The sequence below is a fragment of the Anarrhichthys ocellatus genome, unplaced genomic scaffold, assembly GCF_004355925.1.
Source record: "Anarrhichthys ocellatus isolate YVR2014 unplaced genomic scaffold, GSC_Weel_1.0 scaffold31, whole genome shotgun sequence".
NCBI lineage: Eukaryota > Metazoa > Chordata > Actinopteri > Perciformes > Anarhichadidae > Anarrhichthys > Anarrhichthys ocellatus.
Window position 1 is genome coordinate 1,834,144 of NW_022280061.1, and position 24,855 is coordinate 1,858,998.

General features: G+C 46.1%; 4 protein-coding genes and 1 non-coding gene across 5 annotated transcripts; 2 read left to right on the top strand and 3 right to left on the bottom strand.

The window, feature by feature from the left end:
• Nucleotides 1-2,651: 2,651 nt before the first annotated feature.
• trnas-aga (transfer RNA serine (anticodon AGA)) lies at nt 2,652-2,733 on the bottom strand. Its single transcript has one exon. It is a non-coding gene; the product is annotated as a tRNA-Ser (tRNA).
• A 227-nt stretch (nt 2,734-2,960) lies between these two features.
• On the bottom strand, nt 2,961-5,360 carry tmem186 (transmembrane protein 186). Its single transcript, XM_031864673.1, has 2 exons — nt 4,964-5,360; nt 2,961-4,175 (listed from the first exon to the last, which is right to left on the bottom strand). The coding sequence occupies exons 1-2, from the start codon at nt 5,000-5,002 to the stop codon at nt 3,516-3,518; spliced, it is 699 nt and encodes a 232-aa protein (XP_031720533.1). The 5' UTR covers nt 5,003-5,360; the 3' UTR covers nt 2,961-3,515.
• Nucleotides 4,684-9,232, top strand: gde1 (glycerophosphodiester phosphodiesterase 1). Its single transcript, XM_031864670.1, has 6 exons — nt 4,684-5,797; nt 6,160-6,335; nt 6,636-6,741; nt 7,128-7,220; nt 7,691-7,902; nt 8,019-9,232. The coding sequence occupies exons 1-6, from the start codon at nt 5,540-5,542 to the stop codon at nt 8,164-8,166; spliced, it is 993 nt and encodes a 330-aa protein (XP_031720530.1). The 5' UTR covers nt 4,684-5,539; the 3' UTR covers nt 8,167-9,232.
• A 76-nt stretch (nt 9,233-9,308) lies between these two features.
• Nucleotides 9,309-15,060, top strand: mcrip2 (MAPK regulated corepressor interacting protein 2). The gene is made up of 5 exons (XM_031864674.1): nt 9,309-11,530; nt 11,708-11,777; nt 12,517-12,650; nt 13,867-13,965; nt 14,623-15,060. Exons 1-5 carry the CDS (start codon nt 11,416-11,418, stop codon nt 14,691-14,693), a joined length of 489 nt encoding a protein of 162 aa, XP_031720534.1. The 5' UTR covers nt 9,309-11,415; the 3' UTR covers nt 14,694-15,060.
• Nucleotides 15,061-15,132: 72 nt separating this feature from the next.
• Nucleotides 15,133-24,797, bottom strand: slx4 (SLX4 structure-specific endonuclease subunit homolog (S. cerevisiae)). The gene is made up of 14 exons (XM_031864663.1): nt 24,051-24,797; nt 23,306-23,774; nt 22,721-22,928; nt 22,386-22,604; nt 21,886-22,115; nt 21,436-21,734; nt 21,110-21,344; nt 20,551-20,744; nt 20,160-20,306; nt 19,634-19,803; nt 17,168-19,323; nt 16,669-16,768; nt 16,199-16,516; nt 15,133-15,809 (listed from the first exon to the last, which is right to left on the bottom strand). The coding sequence occupies exons 2-14, from the start codon at nt 23,709-23,711 to the stop codon at nt 15,455-15,457; spliced, it is 5,037 nt and encodes a 1,678-aa protein (XP_031720523.1). The 5' UTR covers nt 23,712-23,774; nt 24,051-24,797; the 3' UTR covers nt 15,133-15,454.
• Between the last annotated feature and the right edge of the window lie 58 nt (nt 24,798-24,855).

Below are 24,855 nucleotides of genomic sequence, written 5' to 3' on the forward strand. Positions count from 1 at the left end.
CCATTCAAAAATATATACTAGCATCTAAATACTACTCATGTATTTTGTTTTTATTCCCGTCGTAATGTAAAAACAACATATTGTGGTTTTACAGAGAGTTACATGCTGAAACTATGTTTAGTGCATTTTAGGATAGTTGGTAGGCTGGCTGTTTCCCACTGCTTCCACTCTTTATGCTAAGCTAAGCTAACCGCCTCCTGGCTTTAACCATGGAAACCCATCATTGTGGGAAGATCTGGGTAATTTTAACCAAGGCATAATGAATCTGACTCTGGATTATTTTAGCCTTTTTATTATTGAAAAGAAGAGGAAGTCCTTCACAGACAGGAAGGTTTCCCTTTTGTGCAATAAAGTTCCGAAATATTGTGCCAAGAACAAACTGGAATGTGGTAAACAATGTTCGGGAACAAACTGCTCGCAAGATGGATGTGTGATTACCAGGATCTAGCATGGCTGGACAATTGATCTTTGCAGAGTCATGTAACCCCTAGGGAGCAATAACCTAGTAGTTAAGCACTACTAGGGAGTGACACAAACATGATGGTATCCAGGTTGCACTGTGATAAATCCCTCTTTGGCAAAACACAAGCAGTCGGGCATACTTCAGAGTATTACACATCAGTTCTAAAAACACTGCATGTGCCTTCCTATATATTGTTAATGAGTCAGAGGAATGCAGCCAAAATCTTCATAAACACAGGAAATTGTATTGAATATAAAAGGAGAATCACTCCAGCAGGGATGGAGTCGAGGTCAATGCAATATTGTTGATCATAGGAAGCTCGTCTCGGTTATTAACAATGACAAAAACAAACAGAGGTGGGTCTGCAGTTGGACGTTTCGGAGCAGGACAGCAACAAGTAAGTGGGGTTTTCCTTCAGTGGAGCAGGACTCTCCAGGGCCCTTCAAGACATGAAAGAAGCCCTCCGGGCTGCCAGAATCCCTTTCAATGCACGGAGGTTTTGCAGAGGAAGAAACTCCAATGCAGGACCTTTGTTCCTTTGTTCATGTTCTCAAGTAATCTTTTGGGAGCCCAGGTGGACTGAGGGTGTTTTTTTTTATCTAGGGTGTGACGGCAACCACACAACAACATCCAGTTCAATCCCTATCTGTTGGACATTTCACACTGAGCAGATGTATAGATTAAAAGAAAGCAGTTATGCAAACAGACAAAAACAAACCATTCAAATGATGAGATGTAAAGTGTAAACCATACAGTTCCCATGCATTGTCAGCTGGTGCCAGATCAGGAAGCGTGTCTGTTTTTGCATCCGTGCCATCACGCAGAAGAGGGACTGAAAAGCAAAGAATGCAGTGATACAACTTCAATAGCAGATGGTTATGAGGTTTAACGGTGACAGATGATGGTGGTTCTTGCGGTGCCTGGCCATGTTACATGTTGTTTCGCCACATAATATTCATATATCAGGCTAGAGGAGAAATACAGCAGGTACTGGATAATAGACACCAGTTAATTTTATAAAATGAACCAACAGCACATCTGCATCGCTGACCTGGGTCATTCTGCCCAGGTGCTAAAAAAAATGTAATGAGCATCGAGTGCTGCAGGAATGAATTGTGAAAGCGTTGTTTTTTTGAATGGGATTTTGGTTAGATGGCTGAAATAAATCTGTGGTTAACACAGAAGGGATTTTAACATCTGGTTCTACGATATATAAAACATGTCTGTAAATACCCCCCGTCATTTTGGATCTTTTACGGGTCTTAAAAAAGTTGGTTGCTGACAAGTGACTAAATGAAACTGCAGCGCATTAGCTTTTTACTTCTGATGATTGTTGTTGCGAAATCAGACATATCAATAAAATCAAAAAGACATTTAAACTGTACATATTGTATGAAGACACAACACACTCACAAGTTTCACATGCATGTACTGTATTTCACATACTGTACATGAACATGTACCTGTTTGTTTGTCTGTCTTTTACCAGGATTTCTCAAAAACTAATTAGACTCCAATGACATTTGTCAGGCGGTGAACAAGTGATCTTTGATGGGATAGCACCACCATGTGGACATTTATATAACACATTCAATTTTGGGTTTGTAACTCCTGAAACGTGAGGTTGAAAATCAAACTTTGTTTTTCCATGAATGGGGTCTGGTTGTTAATGGTTAATATTGTGTGGCATCTTTCAAGTTATAATGATGGGTACGTTTTTGGGTATCACTTTCTGATGAGTCAGCCGTTTTTAAAGGGTTTATAGGCATTAATGCGAGGCTTTATTGATGGTAAATAAATCATGTACCAATGCTTTATGGATCACTTACTAGCCATTAATGAGAATACCTGTTGGGTTGCCAGGTTGTGGAAATCCTCCATCATCAAATCTGCCTTGTATTTTTTTAGCTATGTCTTCAACAGAAAGATGAGTGTTTGACCACTTGCCATGTGTAAAAAGGGTTGCAGGGCATCTACAACAAAATCAATTTATTTATAATAATTTCAACAATAAAAAAACATTTACAACTGAAAAATGAATGTGTCACTGTGTCAACCATGTAACCATACTTGTAAATGGTAAATGGACCGTACTTGTATAGCTCTTGTCTTCCGACCACTCAAAGCCATTTAATTAATCACACACTCATAAGTTAAAGGTAACTCTCCGATTGCTCGAAAGGTAACTCGTTGTCGGCAGGATTCGAACCTGCGCGGGGAGACCCCAATGGATTTCTAGTCCATCGCCTTAACCACTCGGCCACGACAACTGAGTGCATGGTAAAGGTCATCAGAAATTGAAAGATTCTACTAAAAAGATGACTCACTACTTACTCAAAGATCTCCAGGGAGCTCATCTTGTATCCAAATGGATTTTTTATTTTTATTTTCGTCTTAGTAAAAGCTATTACACGACACAAGCACGTATATAAGTATACGTACCGGTGTGAATATCATTTTAAAATCTTCTCTGTGATGGTATTACCAAATGCCCCATTCTACATGTAATGTAGATCAGTCAGTGTTCACACCTGAATCGCTAACAGTGTTTGAAATAAATGTGCTTCATTACTCACCTTGAAATAGTTTTTAATAAAGGAATTTCTGTGTACTTTTGTCTGTCGTTGTTTTAAGATGCAACACCAATATTTCTGTTTGTAAAACATTCGGACAACCTCACTTTTACCAAGACTTTGACTTTATTTGACTTTTTTTCTCCTCGACACATTAACACCCTGGTTACAGACCAAAGTAATCCGAGTACTCTTAACACATTACTGCCAACAGTGGTCACTTACCACTCAGGCCTGCAAATATGTACCTGTACTTTCCAACCACAAGCTTCATTAAATAATGAATTAGCTCGTTATTCATGGTTGACGACTGCTAACATATCTCAGCCAAAGTTTACACTGGCGACAGTCTTCTGTATAATCTTATTTTTCACCGGGAACAGATCCTTCACATTATAACAAGTTATACTGTATTTTTAGGATAATTCACTGTTGACTATTATTGTCCCAATCTGTACAATTTAAACAAACTATCATTTTTAAGTTCCAAACACCTTCTCGAAAGCCTGTTTGTCCACCACACGTCCAAAATGAGTGGAGAAATACAGCGTCTGTGGAGTGCTGAATCTCTTAAGTTTCACTATTGTCTCGTTTACGGAGTCGCCTGTATCCCCGATGGTCATAACATCCGACACAGGCAGGTAGAGATCATGGCGCCTGCCCCAGAAGGTGAGGTGGGACACTTTGAGGGTGGTCTGGGACGGGTCCAGGTACATCATCCCCACAATCCTCCTGAAGAAGTGACTGGCAGTGTACAGCATGACAGCAGCAAACAGCGCTAAACCCGTTGCGTAGCTGACAAGAGAGAGGGGGACGTCTCCCTGGAGGTAGAGGATGTACACTGGGGGCAAGATGACCCCGGTGATTGCAGTTTGGAGCAGTTTCAGCCTGGACACAGCTCTGAGGAGCTTAATGTGCGGCAGGGTGTAAATCATAGTGTACTTGTTTGCGGAAGAGTCAGAGTACCCGACCAGGGCTGTGATTTTAGGTATAAGTGGTCCCCGGAAGCTCTGCTGGATGGGTGTCTGACCTGGTGAATGAGGCTGCACGCCATGCGTTATCCGACCTGTAAGTCGACATGATCCTCTGGAACAGGACAGGATGTTTGAAGTAAACCTGCGCAGCAGCACTGACCTCATCTGTTGAAAAATAACAGATGCATTTGACACTTAAGAGCCAAAACTAGTAGTACATTAATTGATTAAAAACTTTTATAAATCGATTAATATAATTTCTTAAGCAAAAATGCAACACATCACTGGTTTCAGAATGACAAATATGAACAAAAACAATGCAAGCAATGATTGGCATTGTTTTTTTTTAAATATATTCTGGCATATTTTATAGACCAAACAATTCATATTCAGCAGATTAATTGACAGTGAAAATAAGTTGCAACCTTGCACATAATTATACAAAGTAATGCAATACATCAACACAAATATAACTCACTAGCTAACAGTTGAGAGAACAAAATACAAACATTAGTAACAGGGCTATTTGATTGCATTACATTACATTACACAGGTGTTCCTGTTATTTTGGCCACCCTAATGAGCGTCATCATCGTGCTGCGGTTGCATTTTTGTGACGTTGATGTATCGCGACTTTTCAATTCCGGTTCAGTCCTCAAGGAGAAATAGCAGCCAGTTGAATAAAAGTATGAACAAATTACCATGAGCAATAAAGGTATATGCATATGTTTTGTTTTGATTAGCTTTATTATTAGAAGTGAGGCAGACAGAGCTAAATAATGTTGTAGGAAAACATGTAATTAAACAAATTAGAGATACATACTCCTGACCAAGCTGTCATACATTAGCAGTGGTTAGCTCATGCGGCTAATGATTCAACATTCATGATATTTTCCTGCTCTCTTGCAAAACAATGAAAGTAATATAAGACTTTATGAGAGAAGGAGGCTCACCATGACCGACGACAGGCTTAATGGAAGATAAAGAAACATAGAAACGCGATTCTTCTTTTAAGAAATTGGAGATATACAAGCTGTTAGCTAACATGACGGAAACACTCTGACCCGGATGTACTCAACAGGCGTTTTTGTGTTTTGTGTGCCCTCTTACGGGTAAATTGTAAACTATCACTTCAGAGTAAAATACATTTAATTGAGATCTTAAGAACCCAAAACTGTACATTCTGCTTTAATAGTAACGCAGCTTGCGGAAGAGACACGTAACTTGCGGCAGTTGTCATATCCGCTTTAACGTGTTCCTGTTTCTCGCGTATCGTTACTGACGACCAGCTGCAGGGTTTCTCCCGGTGCTAACGTGAAGTGTTTTGTTGATCTGTCTGAGTAACCGACATGTTCACTTGCTAGCAAGGCGGAGCATGACCGTATCTCGGATAGGGCGTTTGAAGAAAGTAAAGCTAGCAGGACGGGTAGCTAACGTCAGCTAACATTAAACTGACGGGCGGCGCGTTTGCTCGCGTCACTTCCTGCCCCTTTGACACACTCGAGTCAGAAAGGCAAAAGGGGACAACAATGCTGCAGCTAGGAGATGAAGTCACCCTATACTCGGTCGTCTTCGTGCTGGTCCTGCTGGGGACCCGCAGCCCGGTGTGGACAACCGCCCTCACCGCCTCGCTCTACCTCTTTCTGGTCATGTTCCGGTTCCCCCAGGTACCAACCAGCCGAGCCCGGCAGGTGCTGCACCCAGTGGGTTCCGGCAATGTGTCGGTGGTCGCTCACCGGTGCGGTGGGCACGACGCACCGGAGAACACAATCGTAGCCATCCGGGAGGTGAGAGGAGGGTGGAAGAGATTTGGGTGTCCTATCAGGTCCTACCGTGTGTTATCAGTGGTGACAAGGTGCATAAACCACTGGAGACTGAAATTACATATCTTTACCCCTGACTGACTATAGATGAACAGATGGCATGGAGTAACATTTGTACAATGAGAACATATAGGGATCAGGATTTAGCTTTGCATCAGGATATCATGTCCATCTTTTACTACTGGTAACAGACATTGCTAACATTCAGCACTACCCTTTATCCACACTTCATTGTATGCCAGTAGTGTGAAGTGTGTGACGGTGAGAAACAAATACTCCTACAATACTTGGCGTCCAACACTTTTTATTTACGTGTTCTTCTCTAGTCCAGTAAGAATGGGGCGACAGGCGTGGAGTTGGACCTGGAGTTCTCAGCAGACAGTGTCCCAATACTGATGCATGACGAGACTGTGGACCGGACCACCAACGGGTCGGGACCACTCAGCCAGATGAGACTGTCCGATTTGGGTAAACTGGACGCAGCTGCTAAACATCGACTCAGGTAAGACGGACAGAAAAATATAGCTTGGGATTCACACAACAAGCATGCAGACAGACGGGCAGACATTTCACTTTTCATGGTATTTTTTGCAGCTGATGCTTTAGATTTAAGATTATAACGTCACTGTTTTTTGCAGGCAGCATGTCGTTTAGATAAGAAGCTGCATGCAATCTATTAATCCTTGTTTTGTCAGGTGCATTTCATCATAATCCAGGCCCAGAAAAGCTAAGTGTAGTGTTTCCCATATAAACAGTACATCTGTTTGAAAAGCACTGACGCATTTGTGTCCTCGGTCACCAGGGACAAGTTTGCTGGAGAGAAGATCCCAACTTTAGAGCAGGCGGTGGAGGAATGCATCAAACTGCAGCTCACCATCTACTTTGATGTCAAAGGTCATCCAGATGAGGTGCAGCCAACAATTGTTTGCAATCCGTCTGTCGTACTAGTTGATTCAATTGATTTGTGCCTGGTCAGCATTGCATAATGACGAGGCCATGATTATCGTGTTCCAAAGATAGTTTTTAGCTCTAGTACACAATGATCTTAACAGACTGAGCTAAAGCAAATATTCAATAAATGTGCTTTCATTACTCGGCACGTTTTAGGGGATTAAGGAAGGCAGAGCTGCATTTGTCGAGGTCCACATTCCTCTACACAGCTGCTAGTTACCACCAAGTGGTTGCACAGGAACACACACACACACACACACACACACACTGATCTAAAGCCTCACACACAACTCTAAACAGTCGACTGTCCTACAATAACCGTGTGTTTCTCTTCACCTCCCAGGCCGCTGCAGCCCTAAAAGAACTGTATAAAAAGCATCCAGTCCTCTACAACACCAGCATTGTCTGCTCCTTTGAGCCAAAAGTCATCTACAGGGTAAGAGAGCGAGTGTCTGCTCAGCAGTAAACTGGAGCTCAACAAAGTCACATTTGCCGTGTTTGACTGTCAAAGGGGACAGTTAATAAATGAGACTGTGAACATCGTGATAAGATTGCATGAGCAGCCTGCACACACTGCTGCAAACATCGCCAAAAAAAATGGTTTGTTCTGGTTGCACCTCTCCCGTGTTGCCTACATAAGCACTATATTAAAGCTAAATTCATCTCTTGCACACCACCAACGCTAGCTATACGAGCTGGGATTACCTGGCCCATAGAAATATAACAGACCGGCATGCTAAATGAGTGTAACAATACTCATTTATTTACACGGTTAACACACTGGTACTGATGAGATACAGTCAACTATTTGCATATTCCTGTCATGTATTGCACTGCTGTTGTGTTTATCATATTGCTAACATTCACCGTCTTCTTATCTCTTGCTCTGTTCCACTTCCGGCCCAGATGAGGCAGAGCGACCCAGAAGTGGTCACAGCACTGACCCACCGGCCGTGGAGCCTGAGTCGGTTCGGAGACGGTGCCCCTCGTTTCTCGTCCCCATGGAAGCACAGTTGTCTGACGCTCATGGACGTGGTGTTGGACTGGGCGCACCATCACGTGCTGTGGAAGCTCTGTGGCATCTCAGCCTTCCTGATACAGAAAAACTTTGTCTCGCCGTAAGTTTCCTGCAGCCGAGACTAACCGTCATATTAACGTCACATTCTGTCATCGTAACTAGAAGACTGAGACTTACTAGAATGAGAGTAACTGTGTGTCTGTGTCCTGTCTGCAGGGACTATGCTCTGTACTGGGCCCAGAGGGGGGTGGAGGTGGTAGCCTGGACAGTCAACACAAAAGTGGAGAAAGATTACTACCAGGAGGTGCTGCAAGTCAACTACATCACAGACAGCCTGGTGGAAGACTGTGAACCCCATTATTGAAAACCAGCATGAACCCAGAGCTTGATGCGACAACCACATATTCATTGAAAAGATCAAGTACATATGAAAGGACATTTCACTATCTACTTGTCACCCATAATGTGGCATCAGGTAAGAGAACATGTGCCACACTCACTCCCATGCACACTGTCTGTATTGTGAGTGTTTGTTTGTTTGAGGCAGTCGAACTGACCAGACTGAGCGCCATACTCGATAACAAGAGGCACTACATGTAATGCAATAAGTATCTATAATGAACCTTAATCAAACATTCTGTATTCACCAACTCAGGACTTTGCATTTGTGTCTGTCTGTCGAGACCTGAAGAATAGTGTCATACACTGCGTCTGTGCCTTTTACTCAATAACGGCCGTTCATCTGGTGGAAACTACCTAGACTAATATTTAAGAGTAATATAAATAACGATTTCATGTCTTTGACAAATGCCTATATGGAACTGAAATGCAGAATAGAATGAGATTGGCATAAGATAATGAGTTTTTGACTGTACATCACTTTTCTATGTGACGCTAATTTGTTCTTGTTCTCAACGGACACACGAAGAACAGTCCTCAGCAGCTTCATATTGTACATGCACCATACAACACAGTGTTGTCATTAAACATTTTGAAATGAACATTGTTCTTAAGAAATGATGTGATCTTCGTCAGAGGAACATCACTTGGTTTCATTGTAGCAGACCCGGACTTCTGCACTCCGCTGTATCTGTAGAGCAGACACCAGTGACTCCAGGACCGTTTCAGGTTTCTTCTGTCAAATCTTCTGTTCTCCTGTTGAGCTACATAATGAGGAAGTAGAATTGGTCTCAAGCACTATTTGGAAGCACAGTGACGTATGCAGAAATATAGCACAGGTGTAGCTAACACCAACAACGTCTACTTGTGTAGGTAAGTTGTGCCGGTGAGCCGTCTTCTGCAATTTCAGGGGCCTAGAATTTGAAAACCTGAATGGAATGCAGCCATTATTAACTGTGTTTGACGAGGTCATTTTGCCATTATATCGGTGTCCAGACTCAACGGTGCTCTGAAATAAATGGATAAAAAAAGCTCGACTACTTCGGTCTTTGACCCAGCTGTCAACCTCATCTGCATTTCCATTTGATACATTCTGAATTCAATCTAAACGGACTTGACAATTTAATGGTTTCATATGATGGAATATGTTTTTGTGGTGAGGTAGAGTGGAAGTATTTTCTAAATGCTGGGGACACCAACTGGGTCCAGATTGGCAAGGCCCTTAGCAGGACTGAATTTACTCAACACTAAAACCAAGAGGTAGCGGTATACTCTAAAAGCATACATGTGACGCCAATGTTTCCAGCCATAACTGCTTTAAAATCTTCATAAATGCTCTAGAAGCGAGCAGGAGGAGTGTAACGGCTGCTAGATATATTAACTGCTACGATACAAAGTGACCGTATAGTTAGTGCTCAGCCTGCGTAGTGTGGACTGTTGACGATTAGCCTCTTGCCCTGGAGTCTCCGGTGATTGACCCAGATCATGGAGATGAATGGGGGGTGAGTGGGAGATGCAAGTGTTGGATATCACCCTGGATAAGCCTGTCTGAGCCGCGTCTTGTCTCGGCTGATCTTCAGTCACTAAACACAGACCGTCAGCTCGCACTGGTGTAGAGTCACTCAGAGGCTCTTCACCTGAACGACAAAGGCTACCTGTGGTGACTTTTAGGCCTTAGATATATATGTAAAATATCACCATGCATATCAGTCCTTAGAAATATGAGTTTAATGGTACATTTTCGTCAGGCTCTCTTAGTTATTATTAAATATATATTTCAGTTCGTCTATCTCAGGTCTGTAGGTGAAAGGTAATCGCTCCAGCTCGAGGGTCGCGCAGTGACGTCACTGAGGGGGGGTTGCCCCGCTCCGCTCCGTAAAGCAGTCCGACTAAACGAACAACGATGAGAGCGGAAATTAAGAGATTCTAACTTCAGAATAAAACCCACAGACATTAGGAGCTTGTCAGACCCTTTAACATCCTCGTGAACTACTGTCGTTTTTACATGGTTACATTAAAACTGCACCTTTTTTATTAAAAAAAAGTACATGTGATGCAGTTTTACTATAGACAATGGTCACACTGCATGTTTACCACAAAACAAAAACACGATGAGAATATACTCTCTTTTCCCTCATTAGTCGTGTCCTGAGGTATCTAACCAGACAGAGAGCGTTGGTTGTGTTTGTCCAGGTTTTGGAACAAACCTTAATATCGTAAAGATGAATGGCATTTTGTAGTGAGGCTAAAATCATTTGAATTTGTAACAAATTAAATTCACAAACCATGTCCTGTTTACTCTAGTTAACCTCATGTTTTTTTGTAACTACGGTCTACCAGATAAATAAAACGCCATTTTCATAGTGAACAGCAAGCAATAACATTTAGCACTGAAAGTCATCTTTCCCAGCTCATGGGCACTGATGCATTTACAGGATGTCAAATAGCACATTAATTAATCACACATGTTATTGATGTCATATCACAGCCATATTATTAGCATACTGTCTATCAAAACTGAATATAAGTCCTCTGAAGACTGGACGTATTAAGTTAACTAGTTATGTTTTAAGTGGTGCTCAGTGATCTGATGGAGCATCTGTAGCCGAACTGGCGTCACAAATATGAGGAATATCAAATGAGTGTTTTATTTTGAAAATTCAGTCCGGAAGTCACGTTCTTCATTGTGGCCGGCTTGACACGCTGGCCGAGCATCGCAGCTTTCCGTCCTGATGAAAATATCAAAGTGTGCGTTGTCCTTGTGTTCCGTCAGAGAGCGCAGGGGTCGCGGTCAGTCCCGTGGCATCAGCGGGGCGTAGAAGGTAGAGTGTCCGGCCCGGAGTGTCACTGTCCCCGGACGTCAGGAACCACAAGGTCCCACCTCCGAGTGACGGATCCCCCCCACCACCCCCCCTCCCGCGGCTTCTGGAGCCGCTTTCTCCTTGGATGACCTACACGCAACCTCTCGTAGTAGCAGCGGACGTCGGTTCACTACAGCGGAACACCTGCTGCTTACTCTGAGGTGCAACAGTATCGATCACACAGCGGGCGACAAGTCAAAGCGAGTCTCTTGCAGGCTTCAGGCCGACCGTGGAGCAGCTGACCCGGGGAAGAAAAAATAAATGAGAAATCAAGCTGCGAATTTGTCTTCACCGTCGTTGTTGCGTCAGGGGGAGCCGGCAGAGGACTGCGAGGTGATCGATGTGCTTACCCGATGGTTCATGAGAGAGAGCGTCTTTACTCAGACACGACAGAATATCATTTTCGTGTTCACATGATGTACACGATCACCAGAGGTCCCAGCAAACTTGTCACACAACGGAGGACAGGTTGGTGAATGTATCCCTTATCTAACAGCATGATGCAATCATTGATTTTTCTCACTAAAGGGGGACGTTTTGGGGCATTGCACCGGTTGAAACGGTGCAATGTTTTCATGCAGCGCGTTTCCATGTAACCCGTGCACAGCGTAAAACCAACACACTCTTGAACTGTGTCTCCTGAAGGTCCCACGCAGCAGATCGAGAGCAAGTTCGGCGACCTGAAGCTCAAGCCGACGTCTTGGCTCTCATCGAAGTAAGTAACGTTAGCGGCTCCACATCCTGTCATGGTGTGTGTTTTTATTTCATTTTTTGTATTTTTGCAAGATCCTTTACGCCGGCTGTTTGAGCCACTTGGGCCCAAAAGCACGTGCTCCGTCGGCGCGATCGTGCAACACATCGGGGACTGTAGTAACGTCCCTGCACCCATTATCGGACGCAGACTTTTCCTGCAGTTTTTTTCCAAGCCCCGGCAGCACAAGTTGACCGACGACTGCTCTGCCTGCTGTGACCGTGTGTGCAATGCAATGCTATGCAATACAATTATCATATTGTTATAATAAGCACCACAACCTACCTCCTAAAGTTGAATCAATGTCATTAAGAACATAACTTTACTGAAAGTAGGATGTTTTTCAGAGCTGTATTGGGACGCCTTAGTTTTTATTAGGTGTCCCTAATAAACTGGTAACTGAGTGTATGTCCAGTCCAGTACTTCAGGTGAATTTGACCGCAGTAAACGTGTCAACGTTTTACAACTCGCAAACACTAAAATGTAGGATTTTAGGGTCTCTGATAAAACTTGAGGTTCTTCTTTGTTTTGTCAAATGATTCTGTCCCAAGGTGAAGAATGACCCTTCATGCTCAATTCCTCTGACCAATCAGAAGCAACCAGCATCATTTGTTTTTTCTCCATCCCTGTGAGATGGAACTCTCGTGTTTTGTTGTGATGCCTGCTGATCCAATCCCCAAGCAGTCTTCATTTATCTCCGCAGCTCTCCGTCCCCAAAGATTGTGTTCAACCGTCTGAACGGGAAGCGCTACCACGGTGCAGCCACACAGAAGCCCGCAAGCCCAGCGGAGGGATTCACGCCTGCACATGAAGAGAACGTCAGGTTTGTGTGTGAAGGTGAGATGTGTGTGAACGTCGGACTGGGACATCGGGGTGGGCAGATAATCTCCTGCTTTCTGTCATTTATTTTCTTTCTTCTTTTACCTCAACTTCCTGACTGAGCAGCAGGTGTAAATGAATGACTTGCTGAGCTGAATCAGCATGAAACAGTTATCTGCGTTACTCCTGGAGTGCAGCCAGTACAGACCGCTCTGTGGTGTCCTTTTGTGACTTTGTCACCGAGGAAAACCTCCGGCAGTCTATCGAGTTGTTCCGAGATAGAAAACCCGATGAGTCTCACTTTAGCTGAACGTGTCACCGTGACAAGAATGCAACAAATGCCTCCTAACATGTTTAGAAAGCCTTTTACCCTCCCCCATGCTCACATACGACATAAGTCCTCCCGTTATTGACATGTTGGCGTGTGTATCAGCCGGAATCAGCAATCTCTTGCTACTTATTTCTATTTACTCATTAGTTCTTTATGCATGTTTTACTGAGTCAGTCATCAGTTGTGATTTTATCATTTTATTATTATACGAGGGCTTTGCATTTTCTATAATAGTCGTTTAATACTCCAATAATATCAACTGAGACACTATAGGGTCATGGTTCGTATATTTACCCATATTAATACTGAAAGAGCTTATGTTATTTGTAGCCGACAGCATCAGGATGCTCGTACATATTATGCACCAGGACAGAGACACATTCTGTTTCTCTACATATGATAAAAGATGATAGAGATATTGAGATTCGGGATCCTTCTCTAAGAAATTTCGAAGCGTGTTTTTCTTTTAAAACGCGGGTGCTGTGCCATATTATTCATTCTAGCCCTTGAGGCTTTTCGAGTGCGACGCTGGAAAACCTTCACCTTTAGCAAATAAAACACAAAACATGGCCCAGTTTAGTCTTCATGCAACTATTTATGTTACCTTCAAGTGGACAGTGCTATACAGATGCAGTCTCACAGTCAGCTGCTGCTTTGATGCAGTGGCTACTTTATTTCTGATGGAACATTTTTTGCGTTTCAGGGCTAAGTTCAGAAATGTAGACGGAAAAGAAACACGTTAAAGTGTAACTTCACCCCAAAAGTCCGCCCACTGCAAAGCATGCGTCGACAAATCCGACAGCTACAGTAGCTTGGGAAACAGCTTAACGGTGCGGGATGCCGAGTTTGACAAGTATGCATTTAAGTTAATTCAGCGCATATTATGTGTTTGTTTGCTCGCAGCATGGCAGGAGGTGGCGCAGAGGCTGGGAGATGGGGAGTCAGCTGACAGCCAGGGGCCCGTTCAGTACACCGAGAAGACTCCCAGTGCTGCGATGAAGAGTAAGTACCTGCATCTCCACTATTTTAATCGGCGTACTATTCCCACTCACTCGACTGCTAAAAGCCTTCAAAGAATACGAGACAATGAAACTCCCCCCTCCCCCTCTCATTAAATCCAATCTCACTACCAAGTTTTATGGCTTCAGCGGAGAACGTTCTTTCTGCTTTGTAACCTCCTAACCTTTGAACCAATAATCCTGCCGTGTTTTTATTATTATGCTGTGTTTTTATTATTTAACACCAGAGGGAAGGTGCGTGCTTCTGGCTCCGTGTTAGTCTTACTCAAAGGTTATCTAGTGTAATAGTCTGCTTTAATTTTTAACTCCTTGTTTGTCTATAACCCGTCTGTTCCAGATAAACCAGCTCTGACTGCTGATTGCACGCGCACACACACACCCCCCCCCTTCTGTGGCTCACTGCCTTTACATTTTTAATGACACATAACATGAGTTTCATTTCTTTAATTCAATTGATCTATTATGGGATCTAAAAATATAGACTACATTTAGTCTCCTATTACATAGATATCAGTAGAACTGTATTCTATACTGTTTCTTTAAATTTTACTTTGGTGTCCATGTGGCAAAATGAATCAATCATAGAATATGAATTCTGCTTTAAATCCATGTACCTTCTGTTGTCTTTGTTGCTTTGCAGACTTTGTGCCCATAGACCTGGAAGAGTGGTGGGCTCAGCGCTTCCTTGCCAACATTGCCAACCTGTCATGACCGCGTGAGGCTCTGAGGCGGGACGGGAAGCGCCGACTCGATGCTCCGCTGTGAGGGGCATCTCGGGGGTGAAGAGGGAGGCGAGTACGTCTCCAGGATCGGTGACGCAAAAGGGTCGTTCATAATTAGGAATCTGATTTGATGCCCCGTGCTCCACGCTGCTGTAGAGAAAACCAACCCCCCCCCCCCCCAATGAAACAACAGCGACCTGACTGAGCTCTGACAGCTCTGACTTGAAGTTGCGCTGCTGTGAAGGACCCGTCTATCTACATGGAAGCTGTGAGAACCCTCGCCTGTATGTACGTCTCAGCTGATCTTTGGATAGAAATCTACTGAAGATCAAAAGAAGTAAAATGTTTTTCAAAAACGTGTCGTGTGATGGAATTTGTCACTAATTAGGCCATATCTTACTGAAAGTCATTTTTCCATGAAACATGACTTGATTGAAACATTTATTATTTGGATGACGGTACCCGGCTGGATTGTTTATTTGTACCATCACATACATAAGATGCTTAAAATCTATTTCATATAGAAATACAAGTGACCATTCTTACCATTTTTAAATCTCCACAGTGGGTTTATAATGCAACATTCAAAACCTGTCCTGAAGAAACATATTTTAACGTAGTTTTAAAACATAGTAAAACCTGAAGTGAGCTCTTGAGGAATCAGCCTGGTCCCATCTCTCCAAGAATACTATTTCCAAATGTTCAAACCTGCCACCTCTCACAGTTTCTGCTTCGTGCAGTTCTAAAGTTTTAAATGACGGCTCTTCTCCTGCCCGCTGCCTTCGCCCCCCTGCCTGTCCTCCTGCCCCGCCTGCGGCCGGCTGAGGAGTGGCCCGGCTTGGCCGTGGTGAAGGTGATGCACTGGGAGTCCAGGTAGTCCACTAGCTTGGCGGCACCCAGACGGATCCCTGCCGCTTTGAGGCGCTCCTGGAACTGGGACAACACGAGAGGCCGGTACTGGAGGATCTGACCGTACAGCTCGGAGTCGGACAGGATGAAGGAGCGCACCGCCCGGAGGCGATCTTGGAGGCTGTTTGCTGACTGGGAGGCAGAGACGCCGCCGTCACTGTCTGAGTCGGAGGAGAGGCGCAGCTCTGGGTTGGACCTGCAGAGAGAGAAGAGATTACATGCCCATACTGTCGTTAAGGAAGTTTTTATATTTTCCATATTTTTGTGACACACCATCTTATGACATTACATTACAGTCATTTAGCAGACGCTAAACCTGATGTAAGAATAAGACGGGAGAAGTCCTGCCTTTCTCTTATTTGATCTCAAAAAGCCTTGTGCATACTAGAAACACAAGAGAAAAGATTAAACTTTATTCCAAATACAAAATATTTCGCCAACATCAATGAATGCTGCAAACTGGAGCTCAAACTGTGAGAGAAGTGGAGAAACTATAAATTGAGCCTTCTGAAAATGAGTAGAGCAACTTAAAGTTATCTGTTACTGAACACCTGAGATGATGAAACACGTGAACAGACACAAAACCTTTCAGATTGTTCACTGGCAGCAGATGAAGAGGTGTTGGAGCCCTGTGAGGCAGACAGCTGCTCCTCCTCTCTGTCGGCTTTGGGAGGGGAGATGGCGCCGGGCGCTCTGGGCTCTTTAAACTTCACCCTCTGGGTGCAGGACACCGGTCTGCTGCCAGGAACTTCTGAAGTGGTGGTCGGGCGCTTCGTCTGAACTGCGCGGCTCGCCGAGGGGGCCTCTTCCTCGTCCTCAGAGCTGACCAGCTGGTGGGTGTACTGGTGGATCTGCTTCAGTTTGAGGATCATCTGGCGCTTCGGTAAAGACCGAACGCCAAACCTGCACAGGAGGAGAAAGTAAGAGGACAGATGGTCCGGGGGGGGGGGGGGGGGGGGGGGGGGGGGGGGAACACCGTGGGAGGTAATTGGATAGCTGCCTCGCTTAATTGGCCTGATAAGAAAAGAAAAGAGAAAAAAACATGGCCGACTGACCTGTTGAGTTTGTTCTTGAGCTCCGGTGTGTCCATGTCAGAGTAGTGGGGCAACGGGGTGATGGGCACCAAGGTGTGACGACGTTTAATCTGTGATGATGCTGATGAGACACAAACAGGAAGACTTTGTTTAAGAATAAATGAACTACCCCGCCGTGTCACACACAGACATCTTTTAGGTGATGTTCAAGGCATTATTTGTGTTTTTCCCTCATCTCGCTTTAACTTACTCTCGTTAGGATTAATTGCGTTTTAAAAGGTGAGATGACAAACTGCAAACATACTGCAGCTAATTGATTGTGCGTGAACACCACGGAGCAGCACTGCTTCCTCAAAACACCAGTTTTAGTCTATACAATGTTCCCAATATTTGCCCTGGAGAGAAGATCTGAAGAATAATATAACTCTTGGGAGGACGGAGGTTTTGTAAAACTTCAGATGTGCATTCTAGTGAATTACAAGAAATCCAAAAGCATTGCAGTAAGAGGGAGACGACTTACCCGGTGTTTTGAGCAGAGCGGGAGAAAGAGCCTCCACCTCCTCGTCTTCCTCCCAGCTGTCCCATATTTTGGAGTTAAGGAGGCCGTTGATGATCTCTGGAGTGGTCTGCTTGGTGGGGTCAGGTGGGGAAGGAGTAAAGGAAAGGCCCATATGAGCTCGTACACTGGTGGATGGTCGTGAGCTGTGGGCTTTGGGTGGAGAGCAGGCCGGTGGAGAGCAGGCCGCCACAGAGCCAGGGCGACTGCGTGGTGAAGGGCGGCGGTCGGCGGAGGAGGCCGACCCGGCTGCCTCTCGTCGTCCCAGGCTGCGCTCGCCTTGCTGGCTGGACGCTCTGCTGTCCTCCAGCCTCAGACTGAAGCAGCCCGGGTTCGCCTTGAAATCCACAGCGTCGAAACCCCACGAGTCATTGAAAGCGATGGGAGGCTCGTCCATGAAGCTCTGCTGGAAACTGGATTCAGCAACTTCTGCCTCTCCATCTTCTGCTTCCTCCTGCTCTCCTTCATCACCCGTGTCTTTATTTTCACACCCAATCTCTCCTTCGTCCTTCCCTAATCCTCTCCCGTTGAGCTCAGACCCTGCGCTGTTGTGACTGCTGGACTCAACAGAGCGACGACTTTGACGGGAGGCTTCACCGAGCCTCTGTGAACCTTGAAGACCTCTGTAAGAGGAAGACGAGGGCGAAGGTGTGGGGTCAGACAGGGGGGACAGATGAAAGCTCCCCAACTCCGTCTCCCTCGGGCTTTCAGACGGCGCCCTGTCCCTTCCGTGACTCGTCCAACTCTCGTCGAGGTTGCCGTGGAGCGGGGAAGTGGCGAGGACAACGGGGACCTTGTGGAGCTCTGTGTGCAGAGGAGTGCTTCTGTAAGGCCGGGTCTCGTCCGGCTTTAACTTGGGAACATAGAACGCAGAGACTCTGACTGGACTGTTGGAGGTTGCGCTTGGTAAAGCAAGAGAAGAGAAAACAGAGGGCGAGGAAGTGTCCCCTCTAGGGAACAGCTGCGTCCTGAACACGCTGCTCTTGGTCTGAGTGGAGCTGGTCGCGGTGCTTCTGCCGGGCTGGACCGGCGTGGACGGGATCAGCCAGGACACTTCAGGAGAACAGTCTTCCGGATTCTGGTCACACCAGGGACCTAGATCACTTTGAACTGGCGCCGCAGATGGATCATCGGGACTTAACTCTAAACTACTGGACTGTGTATTTGGCAGGGTGTGTTCATTGGGTTTCGGGACCGGCTGAGGTTTGATCTGGGTGTAGCCCTGCAGGTTCTGGATGGCGCGAGGGGAATGTGGCGAAGGACCGCAGGGACCAACAACTACCTCCATCTCCTCGCTCGAGTCCGACAAAACAATGAGCTCAGGTTCCTTCTTCTCACAAATACTACGAGGACCAGGACGTTCTCGCGTCAAAGCAAGATCATCTTGACCGGGAGACTGACCCGGGACAGGCAGGTTGGATGCATTTGGCGGAGGGCTGAGGGAAAGGTCGTCAACCACGCTTGCTGAGGACTGAAGCAAAGCGGGTTCAGATGAGGGTTGATGAGGGGACTGGCGTTGCTGGCAGTGAGGGGGGGTGTGGGTCTTACCCGGGGCAGAAGTGGAGGGTAAGGAGGAAGGATCTTCTTCCTCGTAGACCCCCCAGCAGTCTGAGAAGAGGCTGCTGTAGCTGCGATCCAGGCCGGGGTCCGGCTCAGGTTGAGAGTTTGGCTGCAGTTTGTTTACGCTGAGGCCTGATGGACTTTTTTGGGGTTCTGTCAGTTCTGTGAACACTTCTTCTCTGTCTTCTTCCTCGTCTACCTTCTCCTCCTCCGTGCTGTCTTTCTCCTCCTCCCTCTTTCTCTGCGTGGCGGCAAACTCATAGATCTCCTCGAGCTCCTCCTCGTTCACGTTCTCCTCGCGGATCTCTCGGTCCGCGAGGAGAACCACGGCTTGTTGATCGTCTTCCAGTTCTCTCTCTTCGTCCCTCCCTCCACCTGTATCTGTGCCCTCGCCGTCTTCATCCTCTTCGTCCCACATGGAGCGGAGCAGCTCCGTGAGGGCCTGGTGTGTTCGGTTGTTGACATTCTCCTCCTGGTTCCTGTCGTCTTCCTCATCCCCCCGAGTCGCTGGGTCCTGATGGTGAAGCTCGCAAAGCAATTGTAGCTCCTGCAAGTCAAACCTTAACGAACACAGAAAGAGTCGTCGCAACACTGAATTCAATCTTTCCAACTGACCAACAATGTCATTTTTAGGAATGTTTCAACAGTTTTCATCTCCTGAACCTGAGCCATTATGAACTACTACGCAATACTTGAGCGGACTTTCTTAAATGTGATTTTGAGAATTAGAGTGAGACACAGGATAAATTATGCTGCTCAACATACAATACTACAAATCAGAACAAAAACCTGAATGGCACCAACTTATCTTTTTTAACTTGTAAGAGAAAAGTGTGTATTATTGTCCCGGCTCGTGTACTGCCTACTAACCTAGATGCCAGCTCCAGCACATGAGCCCGGAGCGATGCCGGGACGGAGCAGCGGGCCGTGTAGAGATACTGCAGCAAAGCCAACACCGCCCGTCCCGGGACGTCATTCATCAACACTCTTTGGGCTGCAGGCTGGCCTTCCTCCTGCACCCCAAAACCACTTTCATGTACCTGTGAGAGGAGCAGAGCAACCAGGAGAAAAGATGATTCTTTTTGTATTCTCTCTTTTTATTGATTTTACAGGTTCAGAACACAACAAAAACAATATACAGGAAAGGATACAACATATTAAAAGGTAAAAAACAAAACTGAAATCCACTGGCTTAATTAGAGAAGCTGAAACTACTGGCTGGTAAGTGTCGACTATCGTCATATTCATACCCTTTTTGTGGCCTTTTCCAGTTATAATATATGTTTTATTTACAAGCCAACTATGAAAACAGATTTCTACATAATTAGGCAGCCCTGGCTCTGCTACTCTGTATCTAAGGGTGTGTTTGGCAACAGACAACGGTGATATATTTTACCATTTCTGCCAGCAGGGGGCATCGAGCATACAGCATGAAGGAATGAGCAAAGTAGACCTCTCCACTGTCCACCTGCAGCTGCAGGTCACTGAGCTGAGGGTTGTTCACCATGCCGCTCAGGTCTGATGCCAGGCTGGATAGCGCCACCTGGAGAGGAAACACCAGCAGGAAACACTGCAGAATTATGACATTATTGTTGTTACATATCTGCACCGCATGTCTGGAAAATCTCTTTGTCTTTAAGGACTGTAATGAAGAGACTTGCATCTCAAAAAGATAAGGGAGATTCTACAGAAATAAACTGATGAGATTATGTCAGATGATGAAGAAGACTAGAACTCAGGATCACGGCTGAACATGTCGGAATGAGTGCGATTGTGGGAGGTCTCACCGATCGGCGGCTGCCTCGCTCTTCATCTGCCCCCGGCTGAGCCGCCGCCGTCCTGGCTCGGCAGCGAGCGTCCTCTGTATGCGTGTGTGTTGGTTCTGGTAGGAAGCCGCTCACACAGAGGTCCGCCTGCTCCTCGGACTCCTCCGGGACGAAGCCGCTCAGACGAATGTTTGGGATCCGACCTGCACTCCCGTCTGTGGGATCGAAGACAATCAGGAGCCGAACTGACGACCAATTAAGTCACGACTTAACAATTTGGGCTGGCGAGTTGCTCCCGTGTGTCGCAACAGTGTAGCAGTAAACTAGTATCTAAAAGTCAAAGTTTAACAAATACATTCATTTTAAAAAGGTATAATCAAGGTTTGTGGTTTTCAGTTTTGACTTATTTTCGTAGTAAACTACACAGAATAACCAGAACAGAACAGTCCCCCACAGGCAAGCAATCCTCTTGTGACAAGTACAGCTCAGAAATGCTTCTGGTAATAGAAAGTGAAAAGAAAAGTAGGTTTTTAGATATTCACCCCTTTTTAAATTGAACACCGATAAGTTCACTAGTTACCTTTGTCAGGGTCTGAAGCAGTGTGACCACACTGGGTGAGGGTCATGCCATCTTCAGCCAGCTCCATCAGGTCCATGAGGAGCGTCTGGCCGGTGGAGGGAGTCGTCTGAGAGGAGGACACCTGGGAGGCGGATGGCAGGATGGAGGCCACGGTCCCTGTGCCGGGAGTTCCTTCACTCACTGGTTGGACAGAAGACTGAGGCTTGTTGGTGGTGCTGGAGGTGGCTGCGTCAGTCTAGAAGAAAAAAAACACAAGCTCAACCGTCATACCGATTTTAAATTCCCCATTCAGTTCAAAAGAAAGCATGCAAACAGGTCTCTCTCACCGTGGCCGATTCCCACGGGGTGATGAACTCCCTGAGCTCTGGAGTGTAGAAATCAGACGGACGGGTGGAGGCTCCGTCCGGCGGCAGTGTGCTCTTCTGCCAGAGGACGGCGGCACCGCTCCGGCCGGGCAGACTGCTGGGGCAGCGGGTCGGGGTGGGGGGGGAGGGGGCCCGGCTGCGAAGGAGGAGCGCAGAGACGCGCTCCTGCAGCCTCGTCAGAGCCGCCTCCGCATCCTGAACAAGGAGGAGCGGAGGAGGACGCGGGACGGCGCCCCTCTTCCTCTTTCCACGCCCTTTACCTGCACCAAGAACAGCAGAGGAGAAAGGGGGGGAACACAGTCCATTCATAACAATTTCAAATCATAGCATAACAGCATACCTGAGTTTGAGCTACACTGTGAGCTATAACATTCTCTTGCAGATGATATATTGATGTTACCGTCATTGTACCTGTGTCTGTCCTCCACTTCAATGCTGAAGTCGTGGAGATGTGGGAGGCAGCAGTGTTTGTTTGTAGTTCTACCTCGGACTCCCTCTGCTCCTGTTCCAGCAGTGAGGAGGACAAAGCCAGGGCCACCATGGCGTCTTCGTCCAGGGACGCGGTCTTCTTTCTGGGCTTCTTCTTCGCTGGCAAGCCCGGCTTGGACGGGCCTTTTCTTTTAGTGCCACCGGTCTGTGCGCTAAAGAGGAGAAAAGAAAATATAAAAAGGCTAGAAAGAGGTTTGTTTAAACTCGTATACTGATGTTAGGTGATCGGCAAGCTATTCCTATTATGGGAACAGATTGAGCTCAACGTTCTCTCTCTGTTAATCAGTCTCACTGAAATCATGCAAAGTTAAGTCCTTGGACCATGTGTGGATCCGCATTAACAGCAACATTTGGAATATCTCAGGGAGCTCAGAGGTGTACTACGGTATTATGTCTGGACTGAAGTACAGAGGCTGACTCACAGTGTGGAATCGGCGGGGACATTCTGGGTCTCCTCGGTCTGTCTCTGCAGAGCCTGCAGCAGCACAGCCGGAGCGACGCCCATGTCCGAGGAGCAGCGTTTCAGGTGGGCCGAGCGACTCTTCTGGGACTTGAACTTCCTGCCACAGATGGGACAGTCGGGGACACCGGAAGGCGGGGGAGGAGGGGCCGGAGCGCTCTCTTCACTCTCATCCAAACACCTGCAAAGAGGGATCGCTCTCCCGTTCAGTGTGTCCACCACTCACTTAACGTCACTACTGCATGTCACTCTGGATACAAGCGTCAATCAAACGCCTACAGTGTAAAACGTCCAAACCTGTTGAGGTGCTGCGTTCGCCCCTCGGGCGTCATGTGCGACAGATCCCGGTGGCAGATCTGACAGAAGAAGAGGCCTCTGTCCTCCAGGTCCACCACCTGGGTCTCTGCTGCCTCCCTGTCCAACTCCTGCTGCATCTGCAGGGCCAGAGCCTCGTCGCTGTCCTGGGGCTCCGGGCGGAGACCTGGACTGAAAGAGTGCGGAGCATCTGGAAACAGAGGGGCAGTTACACACACATATAATATATTGTATTGTGACTTTAATGGACTAATAACATGATATAGACCCAATTGTGTCTTTTGTTAGAGCTTCAATGCAGCCTGACATCAAGGCTGGCAGAGACCAGCCAGCTCTGCTGCTCGACATCAAGGAGAATACAAACATGAATTCCCACAAACTTGCCATGTCAACTGCGAGTAGTTTCATGTCCTACACGTGGGACAAGAACAAATAAATGTGACCGACAACGAGGTGTGCCAAAGCCGGTTGTATTATCTCAATCATGGATGATGATGATGATGATGACATTGGCAACAATGCTGCATACTAACAACCTGTGCCGACAAGAGCATCGCGTCATTTCACCTCGTCTTTGTGTCAGAGGTGGAGCAGGAGTTGGGTTTGCTGGCTGACTCTTGTCTTTGTGCACCATCTTCTGCGGAGTGGCTCTCTTGAACTGCTGCATTCTGTGGAGGACTTTGTCTTTCGCCTCCAAACCTCTTGGTCCTGCTGCTGCTGCTGAAGGCCCAACTGACGGCTCTGCATCTCCTGCATCGTGAGCAGTCCCCCCACATACCAGATGCTCTTCTGCACCAGTACAAACGGGCTGAGACCCAGAGTCAGCTTCTCTCCTCCTCTTGTCTGCATTGCTCACCTGACTGGAGGGCTGATGCTCCGCTTTCCTTGGCGGTCGGGACCCACCTGGTTTCTTGCGGACTCGTTTTAGCAGCTTTGAGCAGAGATCCACAAAGTCCTGGTCCGAGTCATCCATGATGGAGCGCTCTGTCTCGCATTAAAGGGCCGTGCCAGCAAGTCCCCAGCTACACCGATAAGCCTGCAAAGAGAGCGGGTTGAAGTTGGGCTCAGGGACCAACAACGGTTCCTTTTGACGACAGGAGCAGCAGTGTAAATGTTAGCGATATTAATCAGCCAGTACTGCTCGTTTACTGCACAAGACAACATCTATGGGATCATTCAATGCCAACAAGTTCAATTTGGGACAATTTCCAAACAAATAATGTTTGAAAGCGTATGTTTGTAGAGGGAATATCAGTTGCATAATGCCGCGAGCTAACGTTAGCTAGCTGGTCGTGCTAGCATTCATCCTCACCGGTTTGATGAGTTCGCTCTTCGGCTTTAGCTTTCCGCCTCATCGCTGCTCATTCACGAGTCTGCCGCGATGGCGAGCGACTCTCGTTTAATTTAAAATACAAGCACGCATTATATATCAACTGTTAGCCTGATAAAACAAGCAAAAAAACAGCGGGGTTTGTTTACATTTCAAAAGCGCTCACGCTCAACCGCTTCATTTTGAGCTTCCGGGTCACGTGACGGTTAACGCGACTGCAACGCATCACTATCGATTGATGTTATGGATCAATGTGGACCTACGGAATCACGTGAAACGTCTAACAATATAATAATATAGCCTGATAACTTGAAAATGTATAAATAATTCGGTTTCACATTATAAGTGAATGTTCTCTACTCAAATACAATTCCATTCAAAGGCTCAAGATGTTTCATCATTTCATTGGTACCAGAAATGATTTGTTCCAACTTCACTGGGTTTTCTAAATGTAGTAATAGGCTTTCACTTGAGACTCGAGCAGAGCCGACTTGATCATTCATACTTTAGTAACATTTATCTGAAAAGTCACCACTCCTACATTAAACTAAACACTCCCACAACTGTGATCATGCACTTTGATCTGAAATTATTAAACGCTTCAAATTCACCCACTCTTTCAATTTGTAGAAATTCAGGTGCAGGATGAAGTTATAATCTCAAAAGAACTTGTTTCTTTAGAAATAAATGTGTTTAGGGCAGAAATGTTTTCTGACCACTAACACTTTGTTAAAACCCAATTAAAGCATTAATGGCGACTGGAAAAGCGAACATTTCTGATCTGAAA